General features: G+C 42.8%; 1 protein-coding gene across 2 annotated transcripts in view; it reads left to right on the top strand.

Moving 5' to 3' along the window:
* The window catches only part of EXT1 (exostosin glycosyltransferase 1), a 191,487-nt gene that overhangs the window by 161,606 nt on the left and 13,173 nt on the right, over positions 1 to 16,708 (top strand). For both annotated transcript variants that reach the window (XM_026110092.2, XM_064507825.1), the window contains exons 3-8: positions 1,831 to 1,938; positions 5,894 to 6,013; positions 11,354 to 11,486; positions 12,747 to 12,865; positions 13,598 to 13,693; positions 16,458 to 16,547. In XM_026110092.2, coding sequence (XP_025965877.2) covers positions 1,831 to 1,938; positions 5,894 to 6,013; positions 11,354 to 11,486; positions 12,747 to 12,865; positions 13,598 to 13,693; positions 16,458 to 16,547 — 666 coding nt within the window. The remainder of the gene's footprint in view (positions 1 to 1,830; positions 1,939 to 5,893; positions 6,014 to 11,353; positions 11,487 to 12,746; positions 12,866 to 13,597; positions 13,694 to 16,457; positions 16,548 to 16,708) is intronic.

Below are 16,708 nucleotides of genomic sequence, written 5' to 3'. Positions count from 1 at the left end.
ATAGCATCACATTACCTTTCTTCATCATCCACAAAATGTCCCAGCCCCTATTAAAAAGTAGAGTATTGTTTAACAAAATGTAGAGTGGGATTCAGGTGCATAAATGCAGGTGTGTGGTGTTGTTCAGAAGCCCTGGGCTACTCTTTTGTCTTTTGGCTTCTCCAGAAGGGTGCAGGTCTCCTGTAGCTCTTGCATCGTATCTGCCAGCCTTGGGTGGGTGTCTCAGATAGCCTAGAACATCTCAAATGGCACTTATGTTTAGCCACTGAATCCCACCCCTACCATCATATTGGAGATCCAAGTTCTGGACTGTCTCCTCTTTGCTCCCACTCAGGAGAAGATTAATGCTCTGCAAAGTGCTGTGCTTTCTCCAGCCTCTTCAAAGGAAGCAGTGGGACAGGCTTCTTGGGGATGACAAGTAGCTTCAGATCCTCTAAAAAGCACTGGTCAGCTCTTTCCTTGACTGGGCCCAAGATCACCACAGGTCACACAGCTTCCACTAGATAGATTGCCTCAGGAGAAGAAAGCAGTGACGGTACACCACTGTACAGAATTTGGAGGGCTTCCTAATGGTGGTGATAAAATTCAGGGCTGGTGGGTTTTCCTACCAGGCTAGCAGCAGTATACACCGACTATGATGAATTCCAAATTCCTGTCTGGTTCCTGGGCATGTTGAAGGACATAATTCACATCAGTGGAATGTTTTAAACATGGAAATACATTGCTAAGCATTTTCTAGTTGGCTTTTTTCATGCACTAATGTAATTTCTTTACAGAAGATCACAGTTCTTTACACAGTAAATGCACTGCTATAATACAGAGACTTGACTAGTCTAAGATCCCATGTGTAATATATATTACAAAGGCCTGTACAGCAATCTGAAAGTTCCTCTTTATTCCATGCTTTGGACCCCAATCTGGATCAGGCTCAGAGCACTTAAGCTTGGTTTGGCCCCAAAAACACTGAACCAGAGCACAGGCTTGATGCAAATCCTCTGGTAATAGAGAAGGTTCTGTCATCACTTCAACGGGCTTTTGGTTTGGATCCTGCAATCCAGCCGACCAGCATGTAGTAGCAATCACTTACTTACTGAAATACTGAACTATTTACTGAATATTCACTAACTTGTTCTCTGTGCAGAGGAACTTGCACAACACAAAAGAAGAGATAACTTAGATGAACCATATGATTGAGAAATACATGCTGAAAATATGTGCTTTTTGTTTGTTTTTTTTTAAACAGAAGGCACTTATTTTTGTAGACACATTTCCAATGATGACAGACAAGTTTTGCAGTTGCTTCCAATTGGAGAAGTGCTATCAAATGGGATAAGAACTTCTCACCTCCTTTATGGAAAAAATGCTCTAGAATTAAGTATGACATACATTTTCTATTGGGTTGTCTTACAGCATATTATAAAAATTGAGGGAATTAGCTCCCTGCTGAATGGTTCACAAAGCAGCGAGAAAGGCCATCATTTTTTATTAAATTCTCTGGTGTTATATTTATAGAACTTTACCAGTTCTATCCTAGTCTGTCAGCATAACACAGGCTTTCAGTTGCCACTCTGCCTGCAAAACCTACCTTGCAGTGAATATGAATAAGCATAGAAAGGAAAGCCATAAAAATTTCGGCTGCTGTGCTGTCGTCTCGAGCTCCTGGTGTTCTTTGCCATATTGTCTTTCTTTTTGATTGCTTTTCATGAGAGCCGGGTCAAAAGTTCTGCAGAAAATTACGGTAATTGCATTGGTATGGACCTCAAAGTTTGCACTAATCATCGACCACACGCACAGCATATCCTCTAATGACTGCGCTGGCTCTGTGTGCAGGCTGCCTGTGTCCCAGTGATGCTCAGCAATGGATGGGAGTTGCCATTCTCTGAAGTGATTGATTGGAACCAAGCTGCCGTCATAGGGGATGAGAGATTGTTATTACAGGTAAGGAAAAGGCTGTGGCCTTCAGTGGATCAGTTGATTATCGCTGCTGCCCATCTAAATGGACGGGGAAGCTGAATCCAAAAGGTCAGGGTTGTAAAAGAATTTTTATCATGAAGGGACTGTCTGTATCATGCTGGCTATGAGCTCATTTAATATGACATCATTCATTTTTTGACCTGAAGGTCATTGAGACCACTCGGCCACATTCCTAAATGGAGGAGACTTTTTTTTTTTTTTTGGTAAGAGCACAGAATTTTTTTTGGTGTGGAGCACCTGGATGCCTCTCTGAGGCAAGGCAGTCTGGAATCGGATGCTATCGTGAGACACAAAATAACTGAAGTCCTTTTCTGCTCTCCTGCTTCAGAAATACTTTATTCTTGGGGGACACCACCAGTGGTGCCTGTCTGACTGGTAGGTCCCACAAGGACTCCTCCAGAAAGCAGGTATTTCCTCAAGAACGAGTTAATACCTAACATTTTTATGAGAAGCAGAACCTGTCTCTTTTATGATATCTGAATCACATAACATTTCTTTGTGAAGCGGTGTTCATATCACTTAATTGTTAATCTGATTGAGATCATGGAACAAAAGGGAGCTGAGAAATTGGAAATGCTGTGTTACCTTCAGTATCTACTTTTGTTGCTAAATTCTCTAGACTTTTTTTCTTTTTCCCTAACAAGTTTTACAGTCTAACTACATTTTTTAAAGTATGTGGAGAAACTGATGTCAGGAAACGTTAGTGAAAATTTGATTTCGCCGAAGTAGAAAGGCCATTGCGCAATGTTAAGCTGAGATCCAGGAGATGTAGGACCAGTTCTGGAATAGCCAGTAAACAGCTGTGTGATCCTGAACATACTAATTTCCACCTTGGTTACATGGAGGTTCTTCCTGCCTTCTTGAAAACATTTTGACATTACTAGGTAGAAGGCAGGATGTTTTGAACTTTTTTTTTTACAACAAATGGATTTTGCAGATGGAGCGTCAGGGAAGGAGTTTGGAAGGCGATAGCTGCTGCACCCTGACTGCCCTCTCGTTGCAGGGGAAGAGGGCTTTTGTTTTTGTGGCGTTCAGCTCATTTCCAAAGTGACAAGCTATTGTCAGCTATGGAGAGAAGCCCTCGAGGTACAGGTGTCCTGGCTCCCCAAAAATGAAGTGCCTTTGAAAATCTCATTAGATGCCTATTTACTTGTCTAAAGATGTAAATATTTGTAAAGAGCTGGCCTAGCAATCCTTTTGAAGTGCTACCTATAGTCATTAATGAGTAACAAGCTGCAAATATGAAAGGGACATTTGATTTTTTGCTTCTGTGGACTGCATATTTTTTGTGAGCAAAATTATTTCACTCTTCAAATAATAATAATTTGCTGATCTTCATGCTTTCCTGTAACATGCCATTCGTTCTCTTCACAGCTGCTTCCATATTGAACAGCTACTGCGCCATTATTAACAGTGTTTTTAAAGAGCTGGCAGAAGGCCTGAATGTCTGCTCTGGGAAATGTTTTTGTTATGTTACAGTTTTTCATTTCCTGTTTTAGAGCAGCTCAGATGTTTTTATTTGCATATTCTCCTCCTCATAGCACTAGGAAAGCTTAATCCAGCCTTTCTGCGTTTATTTGCGTAGCATGATTTTTCTCCTCCCCCTCCTTATTACCAAAATGACCTTCTATTAAGACGTCATCCAGTTCTAATAATTCCAGTGTAATCCTGCCAGATTAGTAGTAATACATCATTTTCCCCACCTGTCTTTCTGGACAAGCAGATTAATAACTAATAGGCAAATGCAGGTAAGACGGGAGCTCTGATTTTTCTTTCCAGCTGTTGCAACAGAGCAGGCACCAAGGCTTTTTTTTCACCTTGGCACTGTGTTTGCAGGCACACCCAAGCACACTGTAGTCTGTACAATGATAACTTCTTGCAGTAACCTTCATGGTCAGAGCAGCCTTCACATTCAAAAAGCATAGCAGAGAGTGAGTCCTGATGTTATATCCTGCTCATTCACATATGCCCACACACGTGAGGTTGCACGTCATGCAATGAAATGTTTAATTTGGGGGGGGAAATGCCATATTGCCACTATGAAGTGCATTTGGTCACGTGTTTGCTGTTGGTAATGATCACAGGTATATGATTGTACGCATGTCTGTGTACAGCCAGTAGATGATGTTCAGTGTCCCTGTACTTACTGGACCCTTGTTCTAAAAATGATGAAAAGAAAGAATACTCACCCCAAAAGATAAAATTTGATACAATTATATTCTATTCTGGAATAATGAGGTAATTGATTAGAAAAACACGTACTAATGCATGTTTTAACTTGAGCTTTTCATACTTGTTTTGCAGTGAATATTTTATATATAGACCTAGAAGGACCGCAGCAAGGGATTGATACTGTCTTTGACATTCTGACCATTTTCTTCTATTCCCCCTTGCTGTAGCTCTTCCTCTCCCATAAGCTCAAATTCTGTAATAGAGTTAATCAGTGTATTAGATTAAGGTTTTAGAGAGCAGAGATTGTCATATCTGGCGCTGCGCAGCTCCGTGGAGCTGAGCTCCTGCCGGAAGCTGTGGCCAGACTTGCAGTCAAACAATGCAGTAAAGAATTCACTGAGTCCTGTGGAAATGCATTACATATAAATTATTAAAATTTTGAATTTTCCTCAGCGAAATGTTTCTTATGAAACCATTTCATTCAGGAGCCTACAAAACCAAATAATAATCATTGCCAGCTCTCACTCTGCATCTTTCAGGAATAAGCACAGTGTGTTCTGCTCCGGAAAGGGGGGGATGCGCTGGGGTGCAGGTAAGCTTCACGATGAGCAGGGATAAGCAGAAAGCAACACAGCCAAGCTATTTGCTTTCACAACTAGCGACTGAGGTGAAAGACTGGCGACAAATGAGTGACTGAGAACGAGGTGGCCTAATTTGAAATCCCCAAAAAGAAGGTGCAAAAGCACAGCTCCTCATTCCTAGAATAAATGAACATAAGTGTGAAAAATATCCCAGATGCCTTTCTGGAGTTGTCAGCAGGCCTTATAATTGGAGTAAATTGCAGTGAAATTCCCTTGATACTGTCCATTTGCATTGTCAAAGTAGTGCACAGGTGGCCTCGGTTGAGATCTTAGGAAATTAAAAGTTGACACATGTATACATTAGGTTTCCTCCAGTGTGGAAGGGGAAGGGAGAAAAGAAGTGAGAATGGGGAAAAAAAGCAGAAATGGAGTCCTCCCCTTCGGAGCCAGTGAGCAGCTAGGTTTTTTAATCAGCAAGCACTGCAGTAGGACTACTTGGTTTTTATTTGTAAGGCAACTCATACCAGAATTAAAGCATTGCTTTAATGGAGAGAGGAAGAAAGAAGCATTGTTTTCGCTTGTGAGTAACAGGTGTGGTGGGAGGCGCTGTGCCTTCCACCCACAATAATTAGTAAAATGCAATTTGATCCACAGGCTCCAAAAAAACAGAGTCTTGCTTCAGAGGTTGCTGTGTTTACCTCAGGGCACTTAGCATTGCCATGCTGTGGTAAACGCAATTCCAGATCCTTTTAATATACTTTGAGAGTGGAGATTATTGTTGGTCTCTCAAGTCCTGCAGGTGCTAGTTTGTTAAACTGCCAGTCCATGAAAAGCATTTTGCATGAGGGATTTATTGAAGAGCTCCTTGCTGTGCCACGCCACAGCTCAGGGGAGAGGAGTGCGGGAGAGGCAGCTTTTGCTGCCATAGAAACAGCCAAAAACTGGGAGAAAGCACATAGAGAAGTTTTCATGTATTCTAAGGTTGGCCGGTACCAGAGATCATACAGGGTTGTGCGTCATTTCCTTCCCATCAAGGCTTTGCCTGTTGGTTTACCTGTTAGCGGATGGGAGTGCTGGGGAGCACTGAATCCGTGCAGCTTGGTACTAATTTGATGAGGTTGCAGTGTTTCCTGAAGCTAACCACTATATTATGTCTTGTATTGCAGATTCCTTCTACAATCAGGTCTATCCATCAGGATAAAATCCTAGCACTTAGACAGCAGACACAGTTCTTGTGGGAGGCTTATTTTTCTTCAGTTGAGAAGATTGTATTGACTACACTAGAGGTAAGTAAAAGGTACCCGGGACCGTGCCAAACAGCGAGGTTTCCTCACCTGTCCAGCCCATCCTGCGCTTGGCCAGTGTCGGACCTTGGCTTTCATGATGTGGGATTGGTCACTGGAAAAAAAAAATGCGCATCTTGATAGCTTTTCTCCCCTAAAGAAATACTTTCTTCATTATTGGAATCCATGTTAGAAAATGGACCTGGTGAAAAATGGGAGCTATCCCACATATGGAAAAGTTGTCGTCTGTGATCTTGCCTTCACAGGGCTTTATGGCTTATGAATCACTATTCTTGTCAGTGATAATGAATGCGATTCTTTAAGAAACCTTTCTAGAATTCATTTTGGGAAAAAATATTACTGTAAAGCTCCTTTTCTACCATTTCTTAATATTTTGATGCCGTTTGATGGGGCTTTTGGTCTGGCTGAAGGAAAACAGGAACTGGTAAATCACCAAGTCTTATCTTCACACACAGGGTAAGGGAAAGTCCTGATCATCCCTATGAAATATTAAGAAATAATCATAATTAGGCTGCTATTAAACAGTGAGACAGATGATCTCAAATGTGGAGAGAATCCTTTCTGAATTCAGAGACAGAGGAGAGATGAAAGACTCTTTAGAAGCAGGGGCCCAGGCTACAATTTCAAAAGCAGGTTTCTCTTCTAATTGTTCTGCAATTTTGCACATAAATTTTTGACACACTTTTACCACCATAAGCTCCTCACTTTGTAGGTGCAAATGTATTCGTCTTATGCTAATGCTTCTGCAATTGCATCTGTCTTTGTGCACAGTTGTAAAGCTCCACATTGCCTTCTGTGCTTGCTTTGCCCTGAAAACTGCAAATGAGAGCTGCTGCCTGCGCTTTGGCCTGCAGTGCCTGATCATGGCTGATCTACCTCCAGCTGCTGCAAGATAGTCCCTTAGGTTTTGCCTGTGTTAGTAAGGAAAACCAGCCAGAGAACATTTTCAGAGCCCCTGGCATAGCTGTCCTTGCCTCCATGCAACGCTGTCCTCTCCTCTGAGAAGAGGATGGCCCCATCCCTCCTGCCTGTTGGGAACTACTCCACATCCTCAAGCTCTCTGTGAGTGCTGAAGAGGTAGCGGTAATTATCAGAGCCTCAAACCATGGCAGAATCAGACTAACTGAGCCGGAAGGCCTGTGCCAGGGCTTGCCCTCCCCGGGTCTAATTTATTCCGATAGAAGTACTATTAGAGTCAATCAGGGTGCCTCATGCCTTGGGCGTCTCTGCCCCATCCCTGCACGCACCGTTATCATTAGAGATTTACGAAAAGGAGAGGGCAGCCCAGCTTTCCTCCCTGCCTCTCTCCTTGCCATGCTGGGGCCATGCCATGGGGATGTTACCTGCCGTTGCTGAGCCTTGGCGTCACATCAGGCTCTGACACAAGCGAGTTCATCTTTAGGGCTTCACCGGGATATGGTGGCCCATGTGGCCATTGGTGCCAAAGGGACAGGCAGCAAAACCTGAAATAAAGCTCAAACCAGCTGGGCAGCCAGCAAGGTGCAGTCTGCCCTATGAGGGGAGAAGTTGAAGAGAAAACAGAAACTGTCCTGGAAGTTTTAATTTAATGAAACCAAGGAATGCATGCTTGGTATTGAAGTTGTGTTCTGGGTTTTGTCTGTTTGCAAGAGTGGTTTTGTTTTGAAGATTTTTTTTTAATTCAGGACTCTCAACGTTTGTAACACGATTAAGAGGGGTTCTGTTCATACAAACAGGTATTTATTTTACATTTAAAGTTGCCTCAGTAAAGTCTTGAGTTACTTTCTTTAAAAAAGGAATAAAAGAGTTGAGAGTGGTTCTTGATGTCAGAAGTCTGCTAGCAGCGTATCCTCTGTTTAAAATCTGATACCTGGGAGTAAATTCCTAGCAGGACTGTTCTTCTGGTGGATTTTATTTGTCTTGTGTTATAGCACTGTAGTATCACAGTCTTCTGATGGTGCTAAATATCATCAGAATAATCAATCTGTCTTCTGACTGCAACGCTGTGACATGTCCAGGGATGAGGATGTTAGTACAGAAAAATTCTTCACCAACTCAGGTGTCTGCAAAGATATCACAGCTCCTCTCTCTTATCCTGGATGCTTGTTAAAACATCAAGTCAGAATCTAAAGTCCTTTTCCAGAGCATTTGGTGGCCTGGGCCAAACAGCTCATTTGCCTGAAGTGGGAGGTTTGAAACCTTTGACCAGTAGCCCTGTGTCATTGGTGCTGAGGAACTGCCTGGTCCAGGGGCTTTGGTTTAGGGTCTGCCCCAGGCTGGCAAGTGGGAGCCAGAGAGCGATGGGCTGCTGCAAATACCCTCCCAACACACACTCCAGCATACTCTGCACGTTTTCCGCTTGTGTCTTCTGTAAAAAGCCAACCCAAACATACCTAAATCCCTGTGCAGGATACTCAGTCCTCCCCTCGGGAAGAAGAGTGGAGAAGGAAAGTGCAAAGTACATATAATAGATGTTTGATGCTTGACTGGAGCGTACTAAGAAGTGGCAATGATTACTGCTTCTTATGAACTTTTTAAAGACACAATTAATGTGTGGGGGCATTGCACCATTAATGAACTCCAAAAAGAAAAGGGAGGTATGGTCAGAGATCCTAACCCCTTCTTTCTCTTATTAAAATCCCTGTGTTGCCTCATCATTGGACACACGGTAGAGCTGCTATCTGTCTCTGCAGTACGTGTAACATCATATACTTTGAATTTTAATTGATTAGTCCTCCGTGTTATCTTTTTTATCCTTCCCTGTTCTCTTTCTGCCAGCTTGTCTTTTCTCCTCTCTATCATTACAGACAGCTAGATTTCTTACGTTGGCCAGGAGTGTGATAAATTAATCTCCCATTTGTTAACGGTGACTTATTACACGGGTCAGCTCCCCAGCCTGTTGAGTAACAGTATTAGGGAGATTTGTATGCCTGACATGCAGTGAAGGCTGCCTCTATCGCGTGGCATCACGGGGCTGCTTCGTGTTAGAGCTGCTTTCGCTCCCGGCGCGCTGAGGCGGTGTTGAATGGGAGCCATGTGTTTCCCCTGCAGCCTTGTTGGCTACCAGTGCCATGGAAAACTGTGCCGTCTGTGAAAACCCCCTGACCATGTAAATTCGCAGACTTCTCCTTATCTGATTATGCCCCAGTTCTGAGAAAACAGGAGGAAAGAGCTGTAATATTTAGGCTGTGTGGTAAACACTTGAAAATATGTACTTTCCAGGTTCTGTCTTTGTTTAGCAGCATAACTTGCAGATGGAAAAACAGCAGTCGTCGTCTTCCCCCCCCCCCCCCGCTCCCCCGCTACTATGCAGGAGATCTGACAACTGATATGCCTAACTTTCCAAACAGAAGTATTCAGATATACTCTTATCAGTGATGGAAATACAGTCATAACTCTATTATCCCCCCACAAAAAAAGGTTATTTAAGGCTTAGAAAGGTGAGAAAATTACTGCATATTAGCTATGGTATTTGGCTGCAAGCTACAATTAACACAAACATACAAACACTTCCCGTTTGCTCCAGGTTAGCAGTGCATACATGGCCACTAGCTCTGGGTTCGCTAGCACAAGGTAACTTGTGTTTTAATATGTTTTTTGTCATGGCAATCAAAAATTCCAGGAAAACCACTGGTTGTGGCAACATTTATTCATGTTCTCTATTGACCAAATGTCCTTGAACTCAACTGCTTGTAGATATTCCAAGCTTGCTTAGACTCCAGCAGCTGCTCTTTGGGTTATGTTGTTTGGGTCTTTTTGCTTGCTTTTGATTTTCCTTTTCTGAGGGCATATTATTTCTGTAGTTCTGCAGATTTTAAGGCCCGAATGAACTAGGGATCAGATTTAATCTGACTTCCAAGTCATAAGGCTTCACCCAGATATACCTATGTTAAGACCAAAGATGTTAAGTTAGGAGAACCCAATGTGTTCTTGGCATCTGAGCCCCATGCCATGCAAAAACTACCAGTTATGTGAAATCTCCTTAGTGCATCGCAGAAGATGAGCATCACCCCTGGCTGCAGGAGGCAAGGAAATCCTGCTTTAGCTGACCGAGGGAAAATTCTTCCTTAACCACCACCCAGCCCTTGTCCAATGTCCCATCTCCAGATCTGGCCAACATTTGATACTTCAGGAGAAGGCAAATCTGTAAGATTGTGTAGCCCAGATTTAGCAGATTGGTGGGAGGAAGATCCTTCCTGACCCTGAAGGCTTCCATCTGAAGCCCCGGTTGACTGCATGAAGAGCTGTAAGCGATAGAGGCAATGCAATTCCCCCAGAGCTCCCAGAGGAAAATGAATCAACAAAGACACTCTGAGATCCAGTGCTGTGGACTGCTGTGTTTATCCTTTGCACCCCAGGTAAACACAGCTCTCTGAAAGCATAACCCTTAAAAGATGCTTGAGGGAACCAAGCACTGGGATCAGAGCTCTGGATAAGTTGGTCTTGTTGTTTTATTACCCTCACACTTAGAAAGTTGCATCTTACTTGGAGGCTGAATTTGTCCAATTTTAGCTTCGCACCCTTGAATCTTGTTATGCCTTTGCAACAAGTTTAAAAAAGCTTCCACTGGTGTATGAACCTATGCATACTGGCAACTGATCTGAAGTAACTATAATTAGTTTCATAAATACACATAAGTGTACAGCTCTCTATCTCTTTTTTGTGGCTTGTGGGATTCCAGATGATAAAGTAGATGACCTAACAATCTGTTCTGGTCTTAAAAATCTGTGAATCGATGTCTGTGGCCCTCCTCAAAGATAGATAGTTGTTGCCGAAAGTTCTTTTTCTATTTCATCCAACAGAAACTGTTACAGAACTGAGACATGGAATCAGCGATGTGTCTGAATACTAATAACCCTTTATAATTAAGCAAGAATGAATAATTAGTGCGTCCTGATTTGCTGAAAGTCCTTGTGTTTTTGAATGCTCTTGTTATCACCTCGAAAACCCTAGCTTTGTAATACCATCCTCAAATAATTGTCTTGTGTGAGTTCTGGATAGTACAGCTGACAATGAACTAATCAGGCTTACAACTGGTAAGTTACTCTAAAAGGCAAAATGTTTGACTTTAAATACGGACTGCAGTGAATTGCAAGGTCCCTGTGACCACAGACACTAATGAGGTGCTTTGAAACCTATTACACAAAGCCTGAGCCGCTGAAGTGGCGTTGAAGTGTACAGGTTCTGTGTCATTTTAAGAGAGATTAAACAGGAATGCCTAGTGATTTGTGTGTTGCTGCTTTTTACAAGATGGGTGATGATTCCAGTCAGCTGGAGTCTGTGCAGCTTCTACCAGTGGCTATTAAGATCTATTTAAAAATCATTGCCTCTCTTGTTTTCCAGATTATTCAGGACAGAATATTTAAGCACATATCACGTAACAGCTTAATATGGAACAAACATCCTGGAGGGTTATTTGTACTGCCACAGTATTCCTCATATCTGGGAGATTTTCCTTACTACTATGCTAATCTCGGTGAGTGAATCCTTGCTATACTCTCATGGTTTTTGGTCTATTATTGATCTCTGAGTAGCGTGTGCCAAATGACTTACCATTCATTTCTAGTTAATGAATGATGAACCTTTGGTTTATCATGTTTCAGTCATCTTCCCTGCCCACTGTAGACTGGACTGTCTCTGATTCATCCACATGTATCACTTGCAAAGAAGGTTTAAAAAAAATTTGTGTTCCTTCATAGTTTTCAGTTACCAGTAACCAGTGCCTGAGTTGCAGACCCATTTGTGGCCCAGGAGGACATAAAAGGAATAGCTTTTTGCTTTCTTTTTTCATTTATGCTTGGAAAATAAGGGGCAATTTACTCATGACACTTGTTAGTGGAGTGGGTAGTTGATAGGGATTTATTCCCCATGCTGTGTGTCTCCATATGGGTCCCGCTAGAAGGACTGAATAGGACATAGGTCCATGGCTTTTTCCTGAAGCAGAGACTAAACGATGAATTCTGCAAGGGAATGTGCCTGCAGTCTCAAGTGCTCCTACTTACCAGACTGCTTCCACTTACCAGACTGCTTCCACTTTCGGCATAGCCTTTACCATCCCACTTGTGTGGATGTGTACTGCCCACCTGCTAAAAAATCACAGTTACCATGTTAAAGAAGGAGAAGAAGTTTCTGTGGGAATTTTGATGAAAAATGACTGTGACCCCACACAGACGAACGTAGATAAGACTGAAAGCAGTAATGAAGGGTATAAGCAAGTAGGATGTATTATTTTAGGCAGAAAAGGAAAACATAGCAAGACAAAAATGTCAAAATGGAAGACAAGGATGCAAGCAAAATTATCAGCTCAGGAGGAAACCGAAGATGAGTGTGGATGGGAATCCATCGAGAAAGAGAAAAATCTGACAGAGGGTGCAATGGGACTGAGGAAACTCAACAAACTTCTGGAAACTGTGGAGCCTGGCAGGGAAGCAGAACCAGTGTCAAGAAAGAAATTTGGCTGAACAAGCTAGATGTCAATAGGGCGTCTGTGAAAATAGTGAGTAAGAAAAGGCAGTAGTTGTATCAGAGTCAGGGATTTCAGAGGGCACGGCAGTTAAAGGGAAGTGTGATCTCTTTGGAAGCATCTGGGACTGCTATCTGAGACTAAAGGAGGTGGCCTGATAAAATATGGCAAGGTTTTCATTATGTGTAGATTATTTTTCCATCTCAGAGTCCTTTAATCTCTACTTATATGGGGCAATTTTGTCTTTACTGAACCTGTATCTCTTTGCTTCAGGTCTGAAGCCTCTCTCCACATTCACTGCCGTAATCCATGCAGTAACTCCCTTGGTTTCCCAATCTCAGCCTGTGCTGAAACTCCTGGTTGCTGTAGCCAAGTCCCAGTACTGTGCACAGGTAAGCAACACTATTTATTACCTGTCAATCACACTGGAGACAAAAGTACTGTCCCAAGAGTGAAGAGCCTACTGACTTCAGACCTTCTCAATATAGTTTCCCACCTGTTTCCTTTCTGATGTCTCTTTTCTCTGAGGCTTCTACTGCCTGTGATCTGCGTGCGTGGAAAATAACAAATTCTAAGTATAGTGTGAGTGCAACAGAGACAATAACTAAAACCCCTTGGATTTGTTTCATGAGACAGGTAAAATAGCAGCTGCACTTTGAAGATCAGGGTTGCATGTGTTGCAGACAGGGAGTGTCTGTGCCTTAAGTGCCTCTACATGATCTTCCTTCCTCCGCCTGTGGCTCTTAGTCTCAGCAGTGCCAGGACTTTGGCTTCCCTAGAACAAGCTCTAGGGTGTTCAGTAGGAGCACCACCTTACAGCATAGAGTCACAAGAGCTTTAGCCTTTAATGCGTGCCAAAGTAGATCAGTGACATCCTTGTGACCTGGGCTAGAGACTTCCTGAGTTCCTGTTCAGCCTGTGTTTGTTTTAGAGGATGTATGTTGTATACAGCCAGGATGGGTGAAATTACCATTGGAAGAGTTATTTTTATACAGATTTATATCATGTTGTTGATTTTGAAATTCCCAACTTGAATTTGACATTTTTGTATGGAGATTGAGTCCTTAGGGTTTGAACTGCGTTGCCCCGAAGGTCTCGGATCACGGTCCAATGTTCTTTTTCAGATTATCGTTTTATGGAATTGTGATAAACCCCTCCCAGCCAAACACCGCTGGCCTGCCACTTCTGTGCCTGTCATAGTCATTGAAGGAGAGAGCAAGGTAGGTGGAGAGAAGCATCATAAAAAATTGCATATATTCTCCAGTGGGACCAGAATTTATTTTCCAACTGCTTTGGTGAAAGCTTTGTTCCCAGATGTGTGACAGCCTCTTTCTTTTCCATGGCCCTGTGTATCAACTTGATCATGGATTCATGTTTGATGCACGAGGTTTGTGCTCTCAGTAATCATCAGCCTGGTAATTAATGCTGTGAGTCAGAGATTCGCAGGTGGGACCCAGTTTTGAAGTGTGCCCTGAAGGATACGTAGTGCTGACCCCATCTTTGGAGATTCTGTCCATCTGCAAGTGCATAAAAGTAGTGATGCAGCTGAATTCATTCAGTTGGAGCAGTCAGATGCAAGACCCAAGGATCAGTTACAAGCACAAAAGCAGAGGAAGAGATGCGAATGAATGCGTTAACCTGCCTCTGAAAAGTACCTTCTCTTATGGCCTTGCAGGATGCTGCTGTCACTGATGGAATCCCAAGGCAAAAAAAGAAGAGGCAGGGACACTCACATGGGAACAAAACCACTGTGACATCTCTTACTGTGCAACATACTTGCTCATTTGCACTTGCACTAAGTCAAGATAACCAGCACCCAGATGAGAGAAGAGGCCTTTTTTTTTTTTTTTTTTTAATCCACACTGGAGTGGATGGTTCCTCTCCAAAGCCAGGCCTTAGAGGAGCAAGGCTTGTTGCCTCTGGACTGATTGCAGACACATTTGGGCTGGTCTCCTCTCTGATCTCCTATCAGCTGCTTCTCAAGCTCTGCATTTGCAAAGTGAATTTTTAGCTGCTTGGCTGTACAATCCTATTTTGAATTTACAGTCCTGTCTTCGCTCTTTTTCCCTAGTTGACTTAACAAGGGAAAAGCCAGGGCCCTGCTAAGCTGGCAGCTAATGGCTCTTGCCTTAGCCATGTAAACAGTATTAGGAGAGCTGTGGCTGAAAACAGCTATAGTAATTTCTGAGCTTTTTGGACATTGTAGGGTTTTTTTTCTTTCTTTTTGGAAAGCTTGCAGAGGTGAGATAGAGGAGAAAATCTTTGACCATTTCGACAGGGTATGTAGAAATTGGCGTGGGCACTGTTTAGATTACAAATAAGTCTCCTGAGTACACAAAGGTGTGTTTATAGTGGACAGTCTCTTCTCTGTAATATCCCAACATATGCCAAATGGCTTCTTGTGCAGAAAAGCTGTTTGGACAAGGCTTGCAGAGCCAGAGCAGTACAATTCAAAGGTTGTACAAAGGAACTGCTTTTCACATTTGAACTTGACTGAAGCATATTGGCAGGCAGAGTTACTCTGTCCAGGGGGTCACAGAGGTCTCTGTCTACCTACTCTTCACTGTTCCCCCATGAAATCAAGATGTGTTATCACACGCATTTTACAACAGGGAGCTTTAACAACAAAAACAAATGCATGGGTAATCCTATTTTACACAGTCTGTGAGAAAGCTACGATGGGAACTCCAGTCCTTATGGCCACTTCCTCTGCTTTGCCTTTGCCTAAGCAAAGCAAAACCTTCAACACCTACCAGGTCACCTCTTTCTCACAACGATGGCCTCTCCCTCGTAGCAATGAAGAGATGCTCTCCAGAAGGACACAGTGAACCAAATGAGCGTAGGAGACAGAACTTTCTCTGGATCTGGGCGTAGATCTCTTGTCCCTGTTTCCACAGTGATTTCCTCTTACATGGCCTGATTTCTGTAGTGTTTTCTTGGTGTAATAAGTTGGACAAATGTCTTCAAAGAATAATAATGACACCCTCTACAGCTCTCTGTCAAAAGATAAGCATAGGCAGCCTACTCGTTTGTGTATACACAAGCAAAATGTCTATTAACTAGTCAGGCTATTTTTCCTAGCAAGTGAGGGAAAAAAAATAGTGTCGTGTTTTTATTTCCATTCATCAATTCTCAAAAGGTGCTAATTAGTCTGGTAAAGAAACCATATGGATTCTCATTTCTTGTTGTTACTTTTTTGATCGCTTTCTCCTATCTATTTCCTATTGCTTTGAGAAGTATCATGGCCAATTTTTAAAAGCCCATTGTGCATTTTATGCATTTTATGTGCATATCGTGATGTCACTTAAGAACGCGACTTTAAAAATGGCGCAACAATACCAGTATAATTCCTGATGCATGTGAAGCTCATCTGATACAATGTTCTCATGTTGTTTAGCTTATTCTCCTTTTCTGGTGGGAGAAGTTGCTCCATTTGACAGCAGCTCTGTCGATACAGCAGCAGTGCACAGAGATGGAGTTGTAGCACTTTGCGCTAGCAGTATAACTTCCATCGATAGACAAAGCCCTGGACATACAAGCTGGACTCGTTAGCTTCCCAACTGTGTAACCTTATGAATGCTACAAAGTCCTTTACAGCACTTCATTATCTTTCATCCTCTGTACCCTGTAGGAGGGCAGAGGGACAGTCCTAGCTACCAGAGAAAATCCTCCCTAAAGAATCTGTACGTACCTCTAGTTATCGGTGCGTACAGTTACAGTTTGTCACATAAGGAAGGTAGCCCACTCCAAAGCGAGACATCTGTTCAGAAATTAATCCCTCAGGTATAAGATGTAAGTTGACTTCTGGGGTGATGAAAATGACAGTATTTCACTCCTGAGCTGAGGGATCCTTTCCATCAGATAGAGACACGCGCTGTGCCTCAGACGAAAGGAAATGAGAATGAGCAACAAAAGAGTGTTCCCCTTGAAAATGAGCCTTTCAAGTGATTTTTTTCTTCCCCTTCCTGCCCTGGATACCCACAGGTTATGAGCAGTCGCTTCCTACCCTACGACAACATAGTTACAGATGCGGTGCTAAGCCTGGATGAGGACACCGTGCTTTCAACCACTGAGGTAAGGACTCTGTTGTCTTGGAAATCTCCTTGACTCCTCCGCTCACCCTGAGCACAGCGGAGGGGCTCTTCTCTTGGGTTTGCCAGTGAGCAAGTGTTAAAATATTTCCTGCTACGCTCCTCAGGTTTAATGTGCTGCACTTGTTTCAGAAGCCCTGCCAC

Source organism: Dromaius novaehollandiae, chromosome 2 (assembly GCF_036370855.1).
Source record: "Dromaius novaehollandiae isolate bDroNov1 chromosome 2, bDroNov1.hap1, whole genome shotgun sequence".
In the NCBI taxonomy this organism is placed as follows: domain Eukaryota; kingdom Metazoa; phylum Chordata; class Aves; order Casuariiformes; family Dromaiidae; genus Dromaius; species Dromaius novaehollandiae.
The sequence above is the reverse complement of the archived record's forward strand: the minus strand, read 5'-3'. Positions and strand labels throughout refer to the sequence as shown.